The 19,349-nt window shown below is 40.9% G+C and overlaps 1 protein-coding gene across 4 annotated transcripts in view; it reads right to left on the bottom strand.

The window, feature by feature from the left end:
• The window catches only part of LIMD2 (LIM domain containing 2), a 25,308-nt gene that overhangs the window by 4,267 nt on the left and 1,692 nt on the right, over positions 1 to 19,349 (bottom strand). For 2 of the 4 annotated variants that reach the window (XM_042473120.1, XM_042473123.1), the window contains exons 2-3: positions 3,417 to 3,555; positions 1,803 to 1,847 (exon numbers count right to left, since the gene is read on the bottom strand). In XM_042473120.1, coding sequence (XP_042329054.1) covers positions 1,803 to 1,847; positions 3,417 to 3,458 — 87 coding nt within the window. In that variant the 5' untranslated portion in view covers positions 3,459 to 3,555. Of the gene's footprint in view, positions 1 to 1,802; positions 1,848 to 3,416; positions 3,556 to 4,512; positions 4,938 to 17,470; positions 17,825 to 19,349 lie in introns of those variants that run through there. The other 2 variants (XM_042473122.1, XM_042473121.1) reach the window with 2 other exon arrangements.

Genomic DNA, 19,349 nt, shown 5'->3' with positions numbered 1-19,349 from the left:
ATTATTATTATTATTATTATTATTATTATTATTATTATTATTATTATTATTAATGCCCACCTCTCTATTAAAATCGAGGTGGCTAACAACATTAAAACATTAAAATATAATAAAATAAAATGTCCCAAAAACCCACTGACCCACCATAACTAATAAATTATAATTATAAACAATAACAATAAAACAATACTTTTAACGTTATTAAAACAGACAAGACAGGGTAGTCAATGGGGGCTGAGATGTTAATCTGGGACATATTCAAGCACTCCATCCACTGTATAACATCAGTTTTCAGATGGGGAAATCATAACTGTAGACAAGAACAGTTGTGCATCTGGAAGGATATCACCATACTGGGATTTTTGGCACTTTCCATATAATCCCTGCCATGGAATTGATCTTTCCACAGCTGCCCCACTTATCTTTGACATTTTATCTGAGTAATCCACCATAACGCCAAAAATATATACTGATGATTTGGACTCATCAGTATATAGTAGATTTGAAATGTGCGGGGGGGGGGGGGTATTTTGTGTAGGGATGTACAATGTGCCCTTGCCTTGCACAGGGGATCTGTTCCAGACCCCTCCGCCAAAGGCAAATAGCGCATATGCTCGAGCCCCATTGAAAATAATGGGGCTTGTTCATGATGCGCAGCGCGGTGCATGTTCCACAGGTGCATGCACCATTGCAACCCCATCGCGTGGCTTTCAGTGTAAGTTGAAAGCCACATAAAAGGCGCTCACATATGATGCGGGCGCACTGTATATGTATACTTTGCTCCAGTGTCCATCACCTAGCACTAACATATACTGAATTGTATATGCCATTTAGTCTCTCTCCCAATCTGAAAAGATCTTTTTAGAGTTCATGTCAGTTTTTAACATTCTGAATGATTTGGTGCATCCACACATTTTGTAATTTCAACATTCATTCCTACACCAATTCATTTATGAGCAATGATCAGGTTGTACAGCATAGGTAACCTCCCTCCAGTGAAAACTGTTCATTGATTCCTTTTGTTTAATGACTCATTAATGTATATAAACAGTCCTATTCCAAAGAACAAAATCATTTGGAGTAGAAAATCTATAATTTTTGTGACCCAAAAATGCATTTCTCAACCAAAGGAATGGGTCACCTACTATTAACAGCACTATCATCTTTGTCTACCTCTCTATTTTCTTTCTCCCTCTGAAGAACATTTTTGGAGTATTTGGCTTGAGGTATGCAGTTATGTCCTAATGCTTTGTTTAAAGACAAATAAATAAATAAATAAAAGTTTGAATTCAAAGGCAGTGATAGACAAGAAGGAAACAGCATATAATATATATTTAAAATATGTTTCCCCTTGACTTTGCAGATAATTTAATCTGGTTTACTGGATTCTTTGCCCTTAGTAAAGATGCAGAGATATGCAATCTTAACATGCCCTTTGCTATCTGTTCTGTCCAAGAATAACCACATCCCACTGATTCCCTCCATTCCACCTGATTTCCCAAATGCCCACTATATCTGTTGCTGAACCTATGCAATGAAATACAATCCTGGCACTTTGCCCAGGCTTATATTAAGCCCTGCTTATACTGTACATCTCTGTTGATCAGATTTGTCTGATTAGTCAGTGTTATTGAGAGATTAAGAGGTCCCTTTTCTCTTTGTCCCTCTGTGAACAAAGACCAAAACAATACAGTTGGGGTATTAGAAAAGTCCAATTTTAGACAGCACAAGTATTCTACTGCGCTCCCATGTTTGGGGGAAATAAGTCATGCAAGAAAGAACAAAAATTGGAAGATAATCACCTTGGATCTTTGCACAGTGGATGCCCCTGAGTTGCTCTTTGCCTCCTAAAGAGAGAAAAAGAAGAATGAGAGTTAATGTTCATATTTGTTGCTGCATGTCAAATCACAGCATACACTCCCTTCAAAAGGACAGCAAACATTGTTCTCTCAACTAACTGTTGGTACAATGAACGATGGAAATGGGGCATCATATTAACAGAAAAGCTAACCAAACAACTAAGAACAGCAAGAGTGCAAACAGAGCCAGACATATTTACAGAAGAGTGGTACAGCTTCATCGGCTATGTAGACAGAAAGGTCAGCAACAGGACCTCTAAATGCACACACTTTACAAAGAAAGACAGTGGTGCAACTAGAGCTGGATCTTCAGGTCTAGGTCTGAAAGGTTTCAAACACAATGACACAATGATGTTCTAGAGTAGAGGTCAGCCACTGTGTGGGGGAAGGGAGACAATTTCTCCATAGTCTCCCCCCAGGCTGCACGCGCGCGCGCGCGCACACACACACACACACACACATCAAGACCAAGTACCACTGTTTTGCTCTGCAGCACCTCTCCAAATAGCAGCAAACTGCCATCACTTCCTGTCATCATTTTTAGTGTGACCGTAAGGTCTCAATAACCCCACCGAAGGGAGTATTCTTTGAAAATGTACATCTATACGACACAGGCATGAATTCTCCTAAAGAACACCAGAATACCTATCGTAGGTGTTTGTTTGTTTGTTTGTTATTTGCTGGAAATATTTTTTTGTTACTCCCACATCCTGCACCAAAATGTATGTATTTCACAGGAATCACCAGATGAAATTCCAGGAAGGAGAAAGGAACCAAGATAACAGTGTGGTGGCATCTTACAGTACTATACAGATGCAATCCAATATAGGTTTATATAGTAGTAAGTCCCACTGTGTTTAATTGGCCTTTGTTTGGTTATGGGATTGCAGCCTAATGTATTTATTATGATATAAGCTTTTCTGGAATACAGTGTTACTCTCAAGTATATTTTATACATGAGGATACAATGAGATATGAGGGAGGAGAATGATAAACACACTTGATCCAAAATTGACTTGAAATGTAAAAGGTACAGCTCAGGATAACTCATAGTTTAGACAAGTGCAAAAAAAAAGTATATTGACAATTTTCAACAATATTCAATCAACTAGCATTGACAACTTGAGCAAAATCTGTAGTGAAACCATTTGGTTGCATCCAAACTTAGTTAATACAGTACTTACACTAAACACATTGAAATGTTCAGTTTAAGTTCCACTTGGTACCTTCTAAGCATCTGTAAATCTATCTTTCTAAGCATCACAAAATCTAGCTGACCTCACTATTTACTCCCCTGCCTGCCCTGCCAGGATACCTATGTGTATATGTATACCCAGATAACACTTCATACATCAGGTAAGTGAGTTCTAGTCCACAAAAGCTAAAGCTATCACAGATTTGCTAGTCTCTTGGTTTTGCTGCAACAGACTAAAATGGCCTTCCATATAAAAATTGCACAATTCAAGTAAGCAAGATACTCCTTAACTCCCTCCCAACCAACTTTATAAGGAGAAGCAGCAAACCCCTTCAATTTAAAATCTTGATTTCAATACATACATTAGTAGAGGTTGTACTGGCCGGCCCCTTGGCTTGGAACATAGCTTTATGTCCTCTCACACACAGGTTGTAGCTTTAGTCCTTTGGTCGTGCTAATTCTTTGTTGATATGGCTTAGTTAAGTTGGTTCCTCTTGATACCTAAGAAAAAGAGAGGAAGTAATCTCTTGCACAGGATCACTTTTTTCTGACCCTCAGGTCTAAAGATTACAAGTCTGGTAATCTTGGTATTTTTACAAAAATTCTGCATATGTTCGGCTAGCAGCCCTCAAACACTCAATTCATTTTTGAAGGTTTAATATGTTATTTTGTTTATTCACTGCAGCAGAATACAGAACACTGGGACTTTAGGTGCATATTTTCAACAATATGTAAATAACCAATCATTGTTCAATATATTATTCTTACAAATACATTTAATAAAATAATAGCCATCGACATAACTTAACCTATGTATATAAACAGTAAAATGTGTTTAATCCTGCAAGAATCCCGTAAGACTCCCAATAAAGAAAATGGTTTGGAAGCATTCTGGACTTCATTTATAAATGGTCCATTTTCCCACCCCTTTCTTTGACCAGATAGGCTAGTACAGCTTTCTATGTCTACACATCTCTCCCGTTGATCTGCTGAGCTACCTCCCTCTGCTACTTCCAGTAAAAAAATCTTGCTGAAGCATCCTACCTAAGGTTATTTTCAATCCCCTTAATTTTGTACATTTTTAGTCACAAATTCCTCCAATTCAATTTTCATATCCTGCAAACAGTTTATGAAAGTGCATGAAAATTAGCACTTTCATATTGAATTTCTTCTGCTTTTGGCCTCAGTCTTCCTTAACTTGCTCATTTTACATCTTTGAACCAAGAGCTACAGCACAAGATTTGGAGAAGTACACAGTCTCCAACAGTTCCAGTCTTCACATTAGTTTGGGAAATGCACATTGGGAAATTAGTTTTGGAAATGCAAAGTTTAAAAAGGAGACCAAACAAACCTTCAACTCATTTCTAATCCCACCTAGTCTCACGTTGCCAGGACTTTCATTGTCATTTGGCACTGCCCTGTTCACTTGGCCACCCCTGGTACGGTCTGCTCTCATACCTGCTAAGATTCTCTAACCTTCAGAAAAGGGAGATGGATCAAGGCCTCTTTTCTCTGCTACCTGAGCCCTCACAACAGAGTACTGCCTCCTCTGCAAGCCTTTCAGGCTGCTTGAGAAATGGGTTTGATTCATTTCCGCTCCCCTCTGTGGTTGGCTTGTTATTTCCTGTACACTCTACTGGAAGCTCAAGCTTCACACAGCCAGTCAAGACAGGGTCAACAAGCTCAGGTTAGGCACCAGATGGGCCAAAGAGAGTGCCAAGCAAAATCCCCTGCGATCTGACAACCATGCCAGCATCCACAACAAAAGAGGCCTAAAACAAGTTCTATTAATACTGCCACCAGAATTAAAGCTTTCTTGAGCACTGGCAGTGTGCCAGGTACTGTACTTCACAAAACAGAAGATGCAGGGTGGCAGTACTCTTTCAGAGGACCAATCCATGCCCAAAATGAAGGGCATAAACTTTCATATAACCTCTCTGTGTATAACAGAAGGCAGTCTTGTGGCTCTCCAGATGCTGCTAGGTTACAGCTCTCACCATCCCTCAGCATAGACTATGCTTGCTAGGGCAGAAGAGGGTTGCAGTCCAGCACTAACTGGAGAACAACAAATTGCCCACTCCTGAGGCTCTTTGACACTACTCAGTTATAGCGTTATTATTCCACTTTAACTGCTCTAGCAATAGTCTATATGGAATCTTGGACTCTGCAATTTAGGGTAGGCTTTTTTGAATTCCCCTCCGGAGTAGTTCCACTATCACGTATACAAAGGTATCTTATTTTTCACACCCCAAAATATCTACAGCAACTTCATATTTGAACACGTCTGTGCATAGACACACAGTAACATATCTAAAAAAAATACCCACACTCTTACACATGGTGGAGATACAATACTGTATAGGGAGAAAATATTGCAGTAATTAATGAATTGCTGCAGACATCCATTCACTAAGGTTTTGTAATCTGTTCAATAAATTATGTTAAAATGTACAGTGGGACCTTGTTATCCGCTGGGGTTTGGTTCCAGGATCCCCTGTGAATAACAAAATCTGTGAATGCTCAAGTCCCATTAAATATAATGGCAGAGCAAAATGGTGTCCCTTATATAAAATGGAAAATCAAGGTTTGCTATTTGGAATTTATATTTTTTTGAATATTTTTAGGCCGTGGATGATAGAATACACTAATTAAAAAAACCATGGATAAGGAGAGCCGACTGTACATGCATTCTGACAAGCAAACCGGTCTTGCACATAGTATGTGTAAGGGCTGCTTTCACTAACTCCTGGCAAACTAAGCAAAGACTGAAGAGGAGTGAATTATTGACCAACATCTGGTACTGGCTGTCCTCAGTTAAATTGAAAATGTGACTAATAGTGAAATATAATTCTGTTTAGATTGCACAGAAAGATGTGTATCAGCATATTTCAAGTGAACCAGTATACTATTCTCACTCCCTGTCCCTCCCTCCCTCTCTCTATATATATAGACACACACACACATTATGAACAGTAAACACAGTTTTTGTTTTATGTGTGTTTATGAATTTATGACAAAATTTGCCTGTGTGAGTACTGCATTATTGTAATAATGCTATAAAAATGTTGAAAGATACACTATCATTGTATGTAATCTAAAAAAACTGCACACAAAGCATCTCCTTACACCCACACACAAGTACCCTGTACATTCTTTTTCTCACCCTCATATAAAGCACAATATTCACACCTCCCCTTTCTCTCCAGCTGGAAGGAAAACTGTTTAAAGCTTTTTGTCTGGCTAGTATCACACTCCAGCTTCCTTCTCCCTATCATGCCACTACTACTACTTTCCCAATGGTATTGGAAGAGGATGTCAGAGTCTAAGATCCGAAGCTTCCTCTCATTGCCCAATAAAAAGAGGCCACTATGAGGGAAGCTCAAGCAAAGTAGCAGTGGGCAGCTAAAGGAGATGCTCAAGAGCAAAAATAGCAAGAAAGAAAACAGCCTGTTCACAGCTTCTTTTCCAATGAGTGAGGACCCTCTTTAAGGTGAAAGACAAGAGGTTGCACATAAGTATGACGGGGACATCTCTTTTGCTCTTCAAATTAGACTCTGCAATTCACACATTATTATGGCAGGCTTGAAAAACTAGGAATGAACTTGGAAAGAGGTATACACTTAAAGACAGGTCTGCGACTAGCATTTATAGTTGGGCCTCAAATTACAGACATTTGATCTTGGTAACAATGCCAAAGAGGAAACTATTGGTTTTTCCATTCATTTATTGGAAGACCTCATATGGAAATGATCCACCACCACCTACTAAGCTGAATACAGCCCTGCTTTTGTTCAAAGGCTCAAGACTGTATTGAAAACAGGGTCAAGGTTTCCTCTGCCTTGTGAGAGCCACAATGAGCTTCTCCCACTTCTTTCTTTCTTTGTTTCTCAGCTCTGCCATGAGGCACATTCAAGCCTGATTATCAGTTTGTTTTGATAAGGCTGGATCCCCACTGCAGAAACAATCCGGTTTGACACCACTTTAACTGCCATGGCTCAATGCTATGGAATTCCGGAGTGGAGCTCTGGTGCCTCAACAAACTATAATACCCAGAATTCCACAGCAATGAACCAGTTAAAGTGGTTCAAACTGAATTGTTTCTGTAGTGCAGATCCAGCCTAAGACAGTCACGGGCAACTCTGTTGGAGCCTAGCGGGGTGCATTGTCCTCACCTCTTACCACACACACATACCCCACACAGTCCAAAATTTTGCCTCCAAAAATTTGCTAGCCATTTTTGCCTCCACCTTGGGCCATCTAAGAGGCTATTTAAAAAAACCAACCCAGGAAGTGATCTGGAAATCACTTCCTGTTCATTTCCTGTTCATAAAAAAGGTCAGGTGTCCATGTGGCAAAAATGCTCCCATGTTTGGGGCCATGATAGCACAAACAAAATTTAATATACATTTTTTGCCCCTAATAGTTTTTAACCTCTTGGGCCACAAAACAGCTCTGCAGGCTACACTGTGCCCACCCTTGTTTTAACACTTTCAAATAGCTTGGAAAATCTCATTAATTCCTTCCCTCCCTAAGGAAGAGCTTCACTCAACACAGAATCACCTATACATCACCAATTTTTTAAAAAAGATCTTGTCCTGGCCAGGGCTACTCCAAAGATTTCTTCTCACCTCCACTTCTATGTAATTTGATAGAACGCCTTGCTTCCTAAGAAGCAGGAGCTGTAGAGATCAAATTCAAGTAGTGATTCTAAAAAGAGAGAAAATCAGGCAGACATTGCCTTGCAGCCTCTAAAAAGATTTTGAACTCAGAACCACAGATTTGGTAGAGCAATACAGCATGAACTAGCCTACAGTCTGGACCCAGATTTTGCCTTGTATGGACAGAAAGACTCTGCTCATTAAAGAAGCTTCTGCAGAAAGTTCAGTGATAGCACCACAGCTCTCCCCATTCAGAATTTCCCCCAACCCTCTATGTAGCCTGGAGGGGTTTGAGGAAGAAGGAAGGTAAGCTGCCATTCTCTTTCACCTGGGTGACACCCCAAAAGAGGGGTGACACCTGGTTGGGCCCTACTCCCCCTTCAGTGCAGGAGGGGCAAACACATGCCCTCCCTGGCTGCTCTGTAGCCATGCTTTCTCCCTGGGGAGGAAGCCCAACAACGGAGCAGCAGAAGGCACAAACACATGGCCTTCCCGGGTGAAAGCCTCCGCACAGGATGACATCCTAGCTAGTGACGGCACTAAAACTGGATCCAAATGAAATCCCAGGCTTCTTTATCAGGCAGAGATGGTGAAATAGCATACAATAGCAGTGATATACTGAGGTCCTGGCGTCTGCATTCTGCTTGTCACAGAAGTGCAGGTGGCCAAAGTCCTCACCACATCCCTATCCATATGCTAAGTGGGAACAAAGACAATGAAAGCAGAAGCAATAAGCCTCACTTTTCATCTAAACACAGTTCCTATAATATCCAATGCAAAATGTAGATGCCAGAACCACACCATTTTCCTTGTATGCTGTTCCACCATCTCTGCCTGATGAAGAGAGACAGATTGTGATGTACGAGTGGTTTGGACACTGGACTGTGACTCTGGAAACCAGGGTTTGAATCCTCACTAAGCTGTAGAAATCTATTGGGGGACCCTGGGCAAGTCACATTCTCTCAGTCTCAAGCAAAGTCCCTCTGAACAAATTTTGCCAAGAAAACCCTGTGATAGGTTCACTTTTATTGTTGTTAACTGTCCTCAAGTCAACTTTGAGCAAACCTGTCCTCAACCTCTCTGCTCAGGTCCTACAAGCCAAAGCCAGTGTCTTCCCTGACTGAGTCTGGCATGTGGTTCCTCTCTACTGCCTTCCATGTTTCCTAGTATCATTGTCTTTTCTAATGATTCATTTCCCCACATGATGTAGCTAAAGTACGACAGCCTCAATTTTAGTCATCTTGGCTTTCAAAGAGAATCTGGATTAATCTGTTCTAGGACCCATTTGTTTGTCTTCTTGCCCATCCACGGTATCTTCAACACCATTCTCTACATCTCAAATTTGTTTTCTTCCTATCAGTTTTTTTTACTGCCCATACATGTAAATTTACAGCGCTTTATAAATAAAGGTTATTCTTAATAATAATAATAATACATGATGATGGGGAATACAATGGCTTGGACTATCCTCACTTTAGAGTTGAGAGTTATGTCTGTGTAGACTTTATGATCTTATCCAATTCTTTCATAGCTGCCTTTCTCAATCCTACTCTTCTTCTGATTTCTTCACTGCAGTCAACTGCAGTCTCCGTTCTGATCAATATCTGAGCCAAGAAATGTGAACTCTTTGACTATTTCAATTTTCTCATTGTCTAGATAGAACTAGTTCTTGTAGATTTACTGTTGTCATTATTTTTCTTTGTAAGTCGGAAACAACTTGAAGGAACATAACAAGAAGCCTGATGAGGAAAGCTGTGAAGGTTAGCATGATGTATTTATACCTTTTGGTTGACCCAATTAAATTATTATAATAGACTAGATTTGGGTTGTTTTGTTTTTGTTGTATGGGCAAAATCGCTGCCCTTGTAACATTTCCTAAAATGGTATTTCAAAAACTGAAAGGTAAGGTGCTGTATGAAGGAAAAAATAGCTCTTTAGTCACTAAGTAACCACTGCTCCTACTTAATTTTTGCTTCCAGTTTGGTGTAGTGATTTGCATGTTGGAGTACAACACCGGAGACCAAGGATCCATGAAACCCACTGAGTGTCCTTGGGCAACTTACATACATACACTCAGTCTCAGGAAAAGACAATGACAAACCTGAACAAACCTTGCAAAAAAAATCTTGCTGTGAAAGGATTGTCATAAGTCAGAAATTACTTGAAGGCACACAACAACAACAGCAACAACAAATATTTTTAACTCGTTTGGGGAAGAGAGGGGAGGGGAGCAAGCAACAGCCTCAAGCAGGTTTTGCAAAACTAGAAGCAAAAGTAAAAGCTTTTTTTTTTCCTTATCCGCAGTGAAATTTGGTACCTCTCAAGATCTATATCAGGTCAGTAGCATTGGCCTCAAGCTATAAGGCCAAAGGTGAATTTGGTGAACAATGGAATGGGGTCTGGGCTAACATCTGGGCTGAGCATATTGGCTCTTTAGACAGCATCCCACCCTCCCACCCCCTAATTCTTAAAAAGACCCAAGAGGTTCAGTGAAAGGGCTTCAGTTCCAAACAAGATGCACAAGATAAATGGTTTGAGAAAAAGAAAAGAGATCATTTGCCTCACCAAGAGAACAGATGGAGCATCCCGTTATGCTATTTAAAAGGAAAAAGATGTTGCCACATATTCTCCTATCTGACAGAGGAAATGGTGTGTAGGAAAAGAGAAAAGATCACGCAAAGAGGATCAGAAACTGAAAAAACTGTTTCCTCTGCAGGTTTTTTTCTACCTTTTACTGTCAACAGAGCATTTGAATCCTTCCTTTCTTAAGAACAGCCTTGCTGCCCATAAACAAACCAAGCATGTTGTTAATAACACCCGGCCAGATGCCCTGAGAGCTCACAAAAAGGGTAATAAAGGTGATGGATACTTCCCCCCCTCCCTCATCGCTGGACCCCAGTATCTGGCATTAGGCTGGTTACATTGATCTCCTTGTGCCTGGCTAACAGGGTAATAATACTTATTGACAGACAAATCCTCCTTCACTGCAACCATATAAAAACTATTTCAGTGCCCACAGTGACAACAGTCACTAAACAGAGCTGGCAGATCTTGCAGAGAAACATCAGGGTCTCATTGCAACAAAGGTTCACCAGGGATAAGTTTCACAACCTTTTTTTAATTGTACCCACCCTTGCAATGCAAAACTTCACATTGCACATTCTGGGCTGCTGCATCATGGGAAAGCTGCTAAGGCAAAAAAGGTAGTGCCACTAAGCATGAGCAGAGTCATTCCTCTCAATTTATCTGGATTGTTTATTTGTTTGTTTGTTTGTTTATTTGAAGATCCCTTTAATACAAAAGTGGGCAACTATGGAAGACTAGGGAGGCTACATTAGTCCAGCAAGAGATCTTTGAACCCACATCTGTGAAAAAAACAAATTTTGCCCCCAAATGCCACTAAACACCCTCCAGGGGATATGTTTCGGAGGTTTCCTGGGCCCCTAAATGTTGGAGCATTTTGAGGCCAGTTTTTAATGAAAAGCTTGCAAGCTGTCATCTTGATCCCTGGGGGTCAAACATGGTGGAAATGCCCTCCACACCCCTTAAAAATCAAGGATTTTAAACCAAATCCTTTTCACCTTTGGAGAGCCCTGGGGGGCACAAAAACAGCACTCAGCATGCAAACCACAAACTACATTTTCCCCACCCCAGTTTAATAGCAGTGTCCTTCAGAACACGCAAGTTGGATGCTTCCCTGGGGCTGAGGCACAACACTCAAAACAGAAAGCCAACTTTCAGATTACCCAGGCCCCTGGTATAAAAAAATATTTCTGACAAATGTTTGTTCAACTTTCTCTTATAAACTTCAATGGAAGATCTTGACACTCACCCTAGACGCAGCTTCATTCATTCCTGAACAACTTGTACGTTTAGGATATTTTTCCTGTCACTGAGCCAAGATCAAAGCTAATGCTCTCAGCCTACAGCTGGGTTGGTCAAGCTGTTCATTTGAGTACATGGGGATCTGTAAGCATGCTCCTTTCATCTTCTTTTTTCAATACTCATTCTTTCAGCCTTCGCTCCTTGTCAGATGAACCTTTTAACAGATTTGCACTCTAGTTCTTACTGTATTATCTAAATAAGGATCCCCAGTAAGGTCTTGCCAGGACTTACTTCCTGGCTTTTGGAATGGATAATCCTGCTGATGCAGTCTGAGAAGGACTTTGTACTGTAATTCATAATGTTCACACCATGTAATAGATTCAGTAATAACTCTACATTTTTAAACAGATAAAAATATCCATATACAGAAGTCCAACTGAAGCAGGGGCACTCTCTGTTTGCCCACCAGCTTGTCTACTCCCCTCTTCTAACTTTGTCTCCCAGGACAGAGTCAGTCTTAGTAGAGAGTCAGTCTGTGGTAGGGAGAGGACAACCCAATTAAAATTTAGCTGCTAAAACATCTGTACTTGTAGCATCTGGTGATGTCTTCACATGACTAAGTGAATGCCTCTAAAGCCCATTGCCAGAGATGTGCTGGCCTGGGGGGGGGGGCAGAAAAAAAACATTTGGATAAAACAACATTTTCCCCATTATTTCAAAGTTTTTTAAAAGAATTATTTGTTTAAGTGACTTAAATATTAAGATAAGGTATTCATATATTTACTGACCCAAAATAGTTTTTTTTTAATAATGTAAATGCAAATTTGTATGTAAGACTACAGTATCAGATCATTACAATCCCTAAGGTGAACCTGTCACAGGGTTTTCCTAAGCAAGACTTGTTCAGAGGGGGTTAGTGCATTATTTGACGCCACAGGGAATTAGTGGAAAGAAAATAACTTTATCAGTTTTACTAACTGGACTATTTCTTCTTGTTTTTATTGGAGTGCCTTCCCTCCCCATGTTCCTCAAACTCAAAGAACCAGAAAGGTTCCTTATAGTTCTGGACCTCAAAGCTCCATTGGTAACCAATAATAAAATTATATTTTGAACAGACTGTATTTTTAATATCAAATATGATAATTTTGTCTAACCAGGTTACATATGTACAATGCATTTTGTGTTCTAGCAGTAACAAAGTGATTTTCAATCTGTAAAGGCTAGGAATGTTGCATTTTTCAAGTTTTCTGAAAATGTCAGCTGCTTCTAAAAAATGTTATATCTCTATCCATACCATTATGTTCTTGACGGGACTAAGACAGACCTGTTTCTTCATTTCAGGGCATGCCCTCCACCCGGCGGGTCACAAGCAAATAGTTCTAGGCACAACGACCTTACACAAGGATCTTCTAGGGCACATGAACAGTGGACAGCAGGTTGGGGGCTCCATGCCAGCAGTGGATGTGCCCAAGCTCAGCAGTAAATGGGATGAGGAGTGCTTCCAGATGAGTGACTGCACTTGACTCAGTCATGGATATTTACAGGGATTCCAAAAAACTCTATCTTCAGTTTGCACTTCCCCCTTTCTTTTGAGTTTCCCCCTTGTTTATTCCACCTTTTCTAAAATTCTGTTACCAGGGGGGTTGCACAAATAAATACTTTTTAAGCAACTGAAGCTCTCTACAGTATTTGGATGTAGCCCTGGACTCCCTTCTCTCCTCTCCCACACTCAAGTCTCTTACCCTTAACCCAGCCTACTCTGCTTTTTCTGATCCTTCCTTCAGCCACAGGAAGATGCTGTGAGGTACAAGACCATGCTGGGGAGGAAGCATGCAAGAATGACCTTTCCCACACCCTGTACACTCCATGCAAATCACACTCTACTCACTCCATTAAGCAGCTGTTTGGAGGGTTGAGTAGCGTAGTAAATCTATAGGGAGAACAATGCATGGAATTATTTCTTTGTGCCTCCAGCTCACCTCACATGAGTGACAAGCAGGAACTGAGCCACAGGACTCTCACAGTGCCTTCAACTGCTTTTAATTCTATTGATTATTAGATTATATTTTAACTTCCATATAATGGGAATTTTTAGTTGTATCTCTTATAACTTTTGTAAGATGCCTTGAGTTCCAGGACTAAGAAATAAACAACCAAAACAATACTGGGTGGCAGGATTTGTAAGGACTTGTGTACCTACAACTGGGATACACTGGAGACCTCCAAGGGCTATAGGCAGCCTGTAGTCCACAAGTTGTCCATTTGTGTTGAAAGGCTAACAGAATTGACATGATTTCTCAGTGCATGGCCTTCATGGGCAGAAATGGTAAGGCAGGGGTTAAACTTTGCAATAGATTATAAAGGCAGGATATAAATTCTTGAAATAAAATAAATAAAAATGCTTTCTATCTGCTTTGGGGTGTTTATACCTTGTCTCAGGCTCTACTGGTGTACCAGCACCTTCATTGTCCTTCAGTCTCCCTACCTGAGCTGACAGTCTAGATTACAAACTAGTATTGAGGTCCTTCCAAATGCTGTTCAGAAGGAAATCACTATCATGGCCATACCTTCCTAGATGGGGACAGTTCAGGATTTCAGGGTTCATATGACAACAGATGTGCTATACCAATATACCATCATCCCAAAACATACAGCATCCCCCTCAACGCTAGTATTCTTTCCATTGAATTGGGAATATGTATATTCTTGACATATAATACATTCAGTGTTACAGTTAAACAGAAAGGTGATTAAATGCAGCCTCAACTGACCTCCTTCCCAACTGGAAACAATTCCATTTCTCTGTATTCTGTCCTAACAATAGCCTTTTCTCCTGAATACAGGTTATACGCATCAGGATAATCAAATGGTATGGCATATCCATTTCTTAAAGAGCAATCCATAACATTTTGTGATCTCTACAATCAAAAGCTTTGCTATAGCCTATAAAGCACAGACTGATTTTCTTTTGAAATTGTTTTGGTATCCAGCATATAGGAGCCCTAGTGCCTCTTTCTTTCCTAAACCCAGCTTGGACATCTGGCATTTCGCACTCCATCTATGGTAAGAGTCTTTGTTTTAAAATTTTGAGTGTTAATTTGCTTGCAATGGAAATTAATACAGTGATCCTGTAGTTACTGCAATCTCTGGTATCATAATGAAAAATGTAGCATTAATTGACTGAGCACAGATGAGAGCCCTTTTCAGAGCAGTGATGGAAATGACAACTAATTTTTTTTGGCCACTACCACAGCCCCACAGTGCCATGCAGCATAGCTAGACTAGGTGATTCATAGCCTTCTTCAATCTTGTCATCAGGGAACTCTTCAAAAAGCCTCAGAACCCCACCATGACTTATTTATGGGCCTTTCATTGCCAAAATAAATTCTGATCCAAACGTTTAACCCCAGATTATCTCAGCATTTTCAGAAGTTGTGGTGGGGACCTCTCCTTGAAATTTTGACTCGTTTAGGTGGATGTGGATTTATGTTTTTATGAGGTAACTAAGATTCTCCTTCTTTCTCTCCCACTTCCCTCCTCACAGGAAAAAGGCTATACTTCTGAAACAGTGTGGTACAGTGCTTTGGGCATTTCAGCATGACTCTGGAGACCAGGCTTTGAATTCCCACTCAGCCATAGAAATCCACTGGATGACCTTGGGTAAGTCACATTCTCTCAGCCTCAGACAAAGGAAACAGCAAACCCTCATAGTCTTAGGGCCACCAAAAATTGGAAATGACTTGAAGACACACAACCATTGTTTCAAGTAGCAGCTTGGTCACATTCAGCAGTCTTTCTGGGCCAGAATACTCCTGGCAGCAATGTGGCTCAGTGATGATACAATGTCATTTCCAGGGGCATTTTGGGCACATTCTCAAACTGAACAGCAGTCAAGCAATCACAGCTATTTGGGAATGGAGCTGCACTCTTGGCTTGCCTCTGCACCACCTGGCTCCACATTCTATAGAGAAGGCTACCTGTGAGCAGCTGCTATGCTGCAGACAACCATGCAAATGCTTGGCTGCCTTGAAAGCAAGGCCAAATAGCCTACCTGACTCTTGAGATGGAACCACAAGCACAATTCCACTCCCCAGTGATTGCCTCTTACGTGTCTTTGCCTTTTACATTACAGTTTCCTCATTCTAACCTTTGTGCATGTGCTTGCATGCTGAGGATAAGACTTGATGCATTTATTAAAGCAGCAAATGAAACCTTGTGCCACAATAAATAGGTTAAGTTAAATCCTGTATGCTTTACCTGCGAGTAAATCCACTGAACAACCAAATGGAACTAATGCTACAAGCAGATATTTAAAGTGTCACCAGATTCTTACCAGAATACTAACAAGGTTTTGAAATTAGTCATAATGTAGAGAAAATTCTCTCTTGTACATAGGTTTATGGGAAAATAAAACCACTGTTCCATCTCTTCTACTAGCCCATTCAACCTTTTTGTCTTTCTTTGCCTTCAGACTTCCATAATACCTATGGAGAGAGGGCTAACTCGCCTGCTGTGATGTGGACATTAATTTTAGAAAACCCACAAAACACACCGTATATACTTGACTATAAGCTGACCTCATGTATAAGTTGAGGGCAAGTTTTGGGATCAAAATTATGTATTTTGATATAAGTCAAGGGTAAAATTTAGGGGCATGTAACAAAGGATATAAGTGTGAAGCAAAGGAAAACAATGCCAAAGAACTTACAAAATTCCAGCAGACATAACTGTTTGTGCACACACTAACAGCTGGATTGATAAGAGAACAAAGGGTTGTCAGTGCTTCCAGGACAGATAACACTCTTGCCTTTCACCAGGGGATAGTTCCTGTTTTTCAATAAGAGTTAAAGCACAATACTTACATTGACCCCTGGATAAGTCAACTAAGGTTTTGACTTAAATTTCTAGACTTATACATGAGTATATACAGTAGTTGGATCTAGACTAAGTGAACTTTAGAGCAGAATTGAGTAGATGCAGAGGAAGACAATGGCAAAATACCTAAGAAAACCCCATGAAATTAATGGGATTGCCCCACATCAATTGGTAACTTTAAGATACAGTACATACTTTACTTAAATTAGATCTGCTGAAATCAATGAAACTTAATCAGGATTTAAATGTCCCATTGGTTTCAGTGGGTCCATTCTTATTGGATGCAACTGAGGATATAGATCTCCTTGCAGAGTACCTATTGTGATCTATTCTGTTGCCATTCTGTTGTTGTGTCCCTTCAAGTCATTTCCGAATTATGGTAACACTACCATGGGGTTTTCTGAGGCTAAAAGCATATGAGTCGCCCAAGGTTTTATCCATTTCTCCCCTGCTCCACCTTCTTTCCTGGTTTTTCTTATTTGTGTTGTGTGCCTTCAAGTTTCTTCTGATCTATGGTGAACCTTAGGGTCACAGGGTTTTCTTAAGCAAGACGTGTTCAGAGGGGGTTTGCCATTGACTTCCTCTGAGGCTGAGAGAATGTGACTTGTCCAAGGTCACCCAGTAGGTTTCCATGGCAGACAGGGGATTGGAACCCTGGTAACCAGAATCCTAGTCCAAAACTCAAACCATGACACTACAGTGGTTCTCTTTCCCAGTACCAGTACATATTTCAATGTCAGAAAATAATGATGTGATGTAGCCCTGAGAAGGCTATACACAGAAAAGCAAGATATCCGGGGGGAATCCAGGTTGGAAACTTGCCTCTTCTATCTCATTTTCTGTATATCAAGAATCCTTTTTGGGAAAGAAAAGCATTCACCCCTAAGTGATCACTCATAGGCGGCGTGCAACCACTCACATTTACTTCCTCATCTGTTGTTAGTGAGAACTAGGTCAAAATCAACAGTGGAATTAAGATTCCATTCTGATGTTAAACCCACCCTTGCTTTTAAATGCCAAAGGCAGAAACAAAATTCTCTCCCTCTGAATTTCCTTACCTGGGAAGGAAACTGTTTTGCCTTGTGAAGTTATGCCTCTTACAATAACCAAAGACAGGACAGGCTCGATTAATTCCATTTTGGAACCCTTCCCCAATCCTAGACCGAAGTGATGGTAATGCAGTGTGGCTCTGAGCATGTGTCATGTACCTTTCCTCCCATCTCAAAGTAACTACAGCAATCCCGCCACCCTGCCCTGAACCAGAGATGATGGGATTCCAGGCCAGAGGCAGTGCCTGATTCTCTGGGCAGTTTTGAACTGTCAGCAGCATCTTTCTTTCACAATTAACCACTACTTTAGCAATTCCTTACAAGAGCAAAACCAGGACAGGAGTTATTTCCGCAACTGCCCCTAGCATTAGGCAGAGTGAGGCAACTGCTCCAAGGAGGCAGATGTGGAGGGAGGTGGTCCAGAAATGGCCCTCTGCCTGCCAGTCCTTCTGTGCCTCCAGATGCCACCAGCCTGGAGAACACCATTGTGTGTGCTACACAGCCTGTCCTATGTCCTCTAAACTACCCCACTGCTTCCAGATGTGGTGGAGGACTGTATGTGTGTATGTGCCTTCAAGTCACCTGTCAACTTATGGTGATCCCATTAATTTTACAGGGTTTTCTTGGGCAAGGAGACCTTACCCTATCATTATCATGGAAGGAAGAAAACATATCCGGGGTAGCTGTGTTGGCCATATAGCCAAGTACAATAACATCCACAATCCACAAAACAGTGATACCTTTATTGGGCCAATCAAAATGCACAATAGACATGTTAAAGCTTTCAAAGCTTCACTTGCTCCATCAAGTAAAGATGTTAAAAATCAAAGGGAGTATCTTTTTTGTGTTGCTAATGGAATTTAAATTTTATTTACTGGACTTTTAAGAATCTCCCAGTATCCACATGGCCAGATGAAAGAAGGGCCTGGCTGCATGAATACCCTTCCATACCATCTGAACTGAGAACAACAACCACAACTTCTTGACAAAATGCAGCCCAATGACTAACATCCTCATAATTTTTTTACCTCCTCTATGGCTCCACCATAGAGACCCACTGCATGACCCTGAGCAAGTCACACTCTCTCCACCTCAGAGGATGACAATGGCAAACCTCCTCTGAAGAAACTCACCAAGAAAACCCCATGAGAGGTTCACCTTAGGGTTGCCATTGGTCAGAAATGACTTGAAGACCCACAAAGGCAACAACAAGAATGTTTTTTAACACCTTTGGCTGATGAAGAAGCCAGATGCTGGCGAAACGTCAGGGATAAACTCTTCTAGAATGTGGCCACATAGCCCGAAACACCCACAAAAAACCATGGATGCCGACCATGAAAGCCTTCGACTTCACAGAGTCTTGAAAGTTTGCAACATGTCTATTGTGGATTTTGGTTGGTCCCATAAAAGTATCACTGTTTTGTGGATTCTGGATGTTATGGAAGGAAGAGACATCTCAAACCACTGGCATCTTGTAGGTGGAATAAAGGGTTGGAGTTCTCTCTTCTCCTTTGCCTCAGGCAGCCAAAGCAAGGCAGCCTTGCTTGCTGGTCCCCACATTTCCCACCCCACAACCAACATGAAAAGGAAAAAGAGATGAGCATCTGAGAGGCAGACAAGCTGGAATCCACCCAAAGGAACCCCACTGGCTTCTCTTTGGTCCCTTTGCCCTCCTGTCCCAGGGTGACCAGATCTCCTCCTTTTCAAAGACATGACCTATATTTCTATCTTCTGTCCAGGAGAAGTTTCTTAACATCCTCCATTCTCAGCAGGACCAAGAAACATGAATCTACATTTATATGCAGGGTGACCAAATGGTTCTCCTTCTCCAGGACTTGCTCTGCATTTCAATCTCCTGTCAAGGAGGAATTCCTAAACATTCTCCATT

The sequence above is a fragment of the Sceloporus undulatus genome, chromosome 6, assembly GCF_019175285.1.
Source record: "Sceloporus undulatus isolate JIND9_A2432 ecotype Alabama chromosome 6, SceUnd_v1.1, whole genome shotgun sequence".
NCBI classification, from domain to species: domain Eukaryota; kingdom Metazoa; phylum Chordata; class Lepidosauria; order Squamata; family Phrynosomatidae; genus Sceloporus; species Sceloporus undulatus.
The sequence above is the reverse complement of the archived record's forward strand: the minus strand, read 5'-3'. Positions and strand labels throughout refer to the sequence as shown.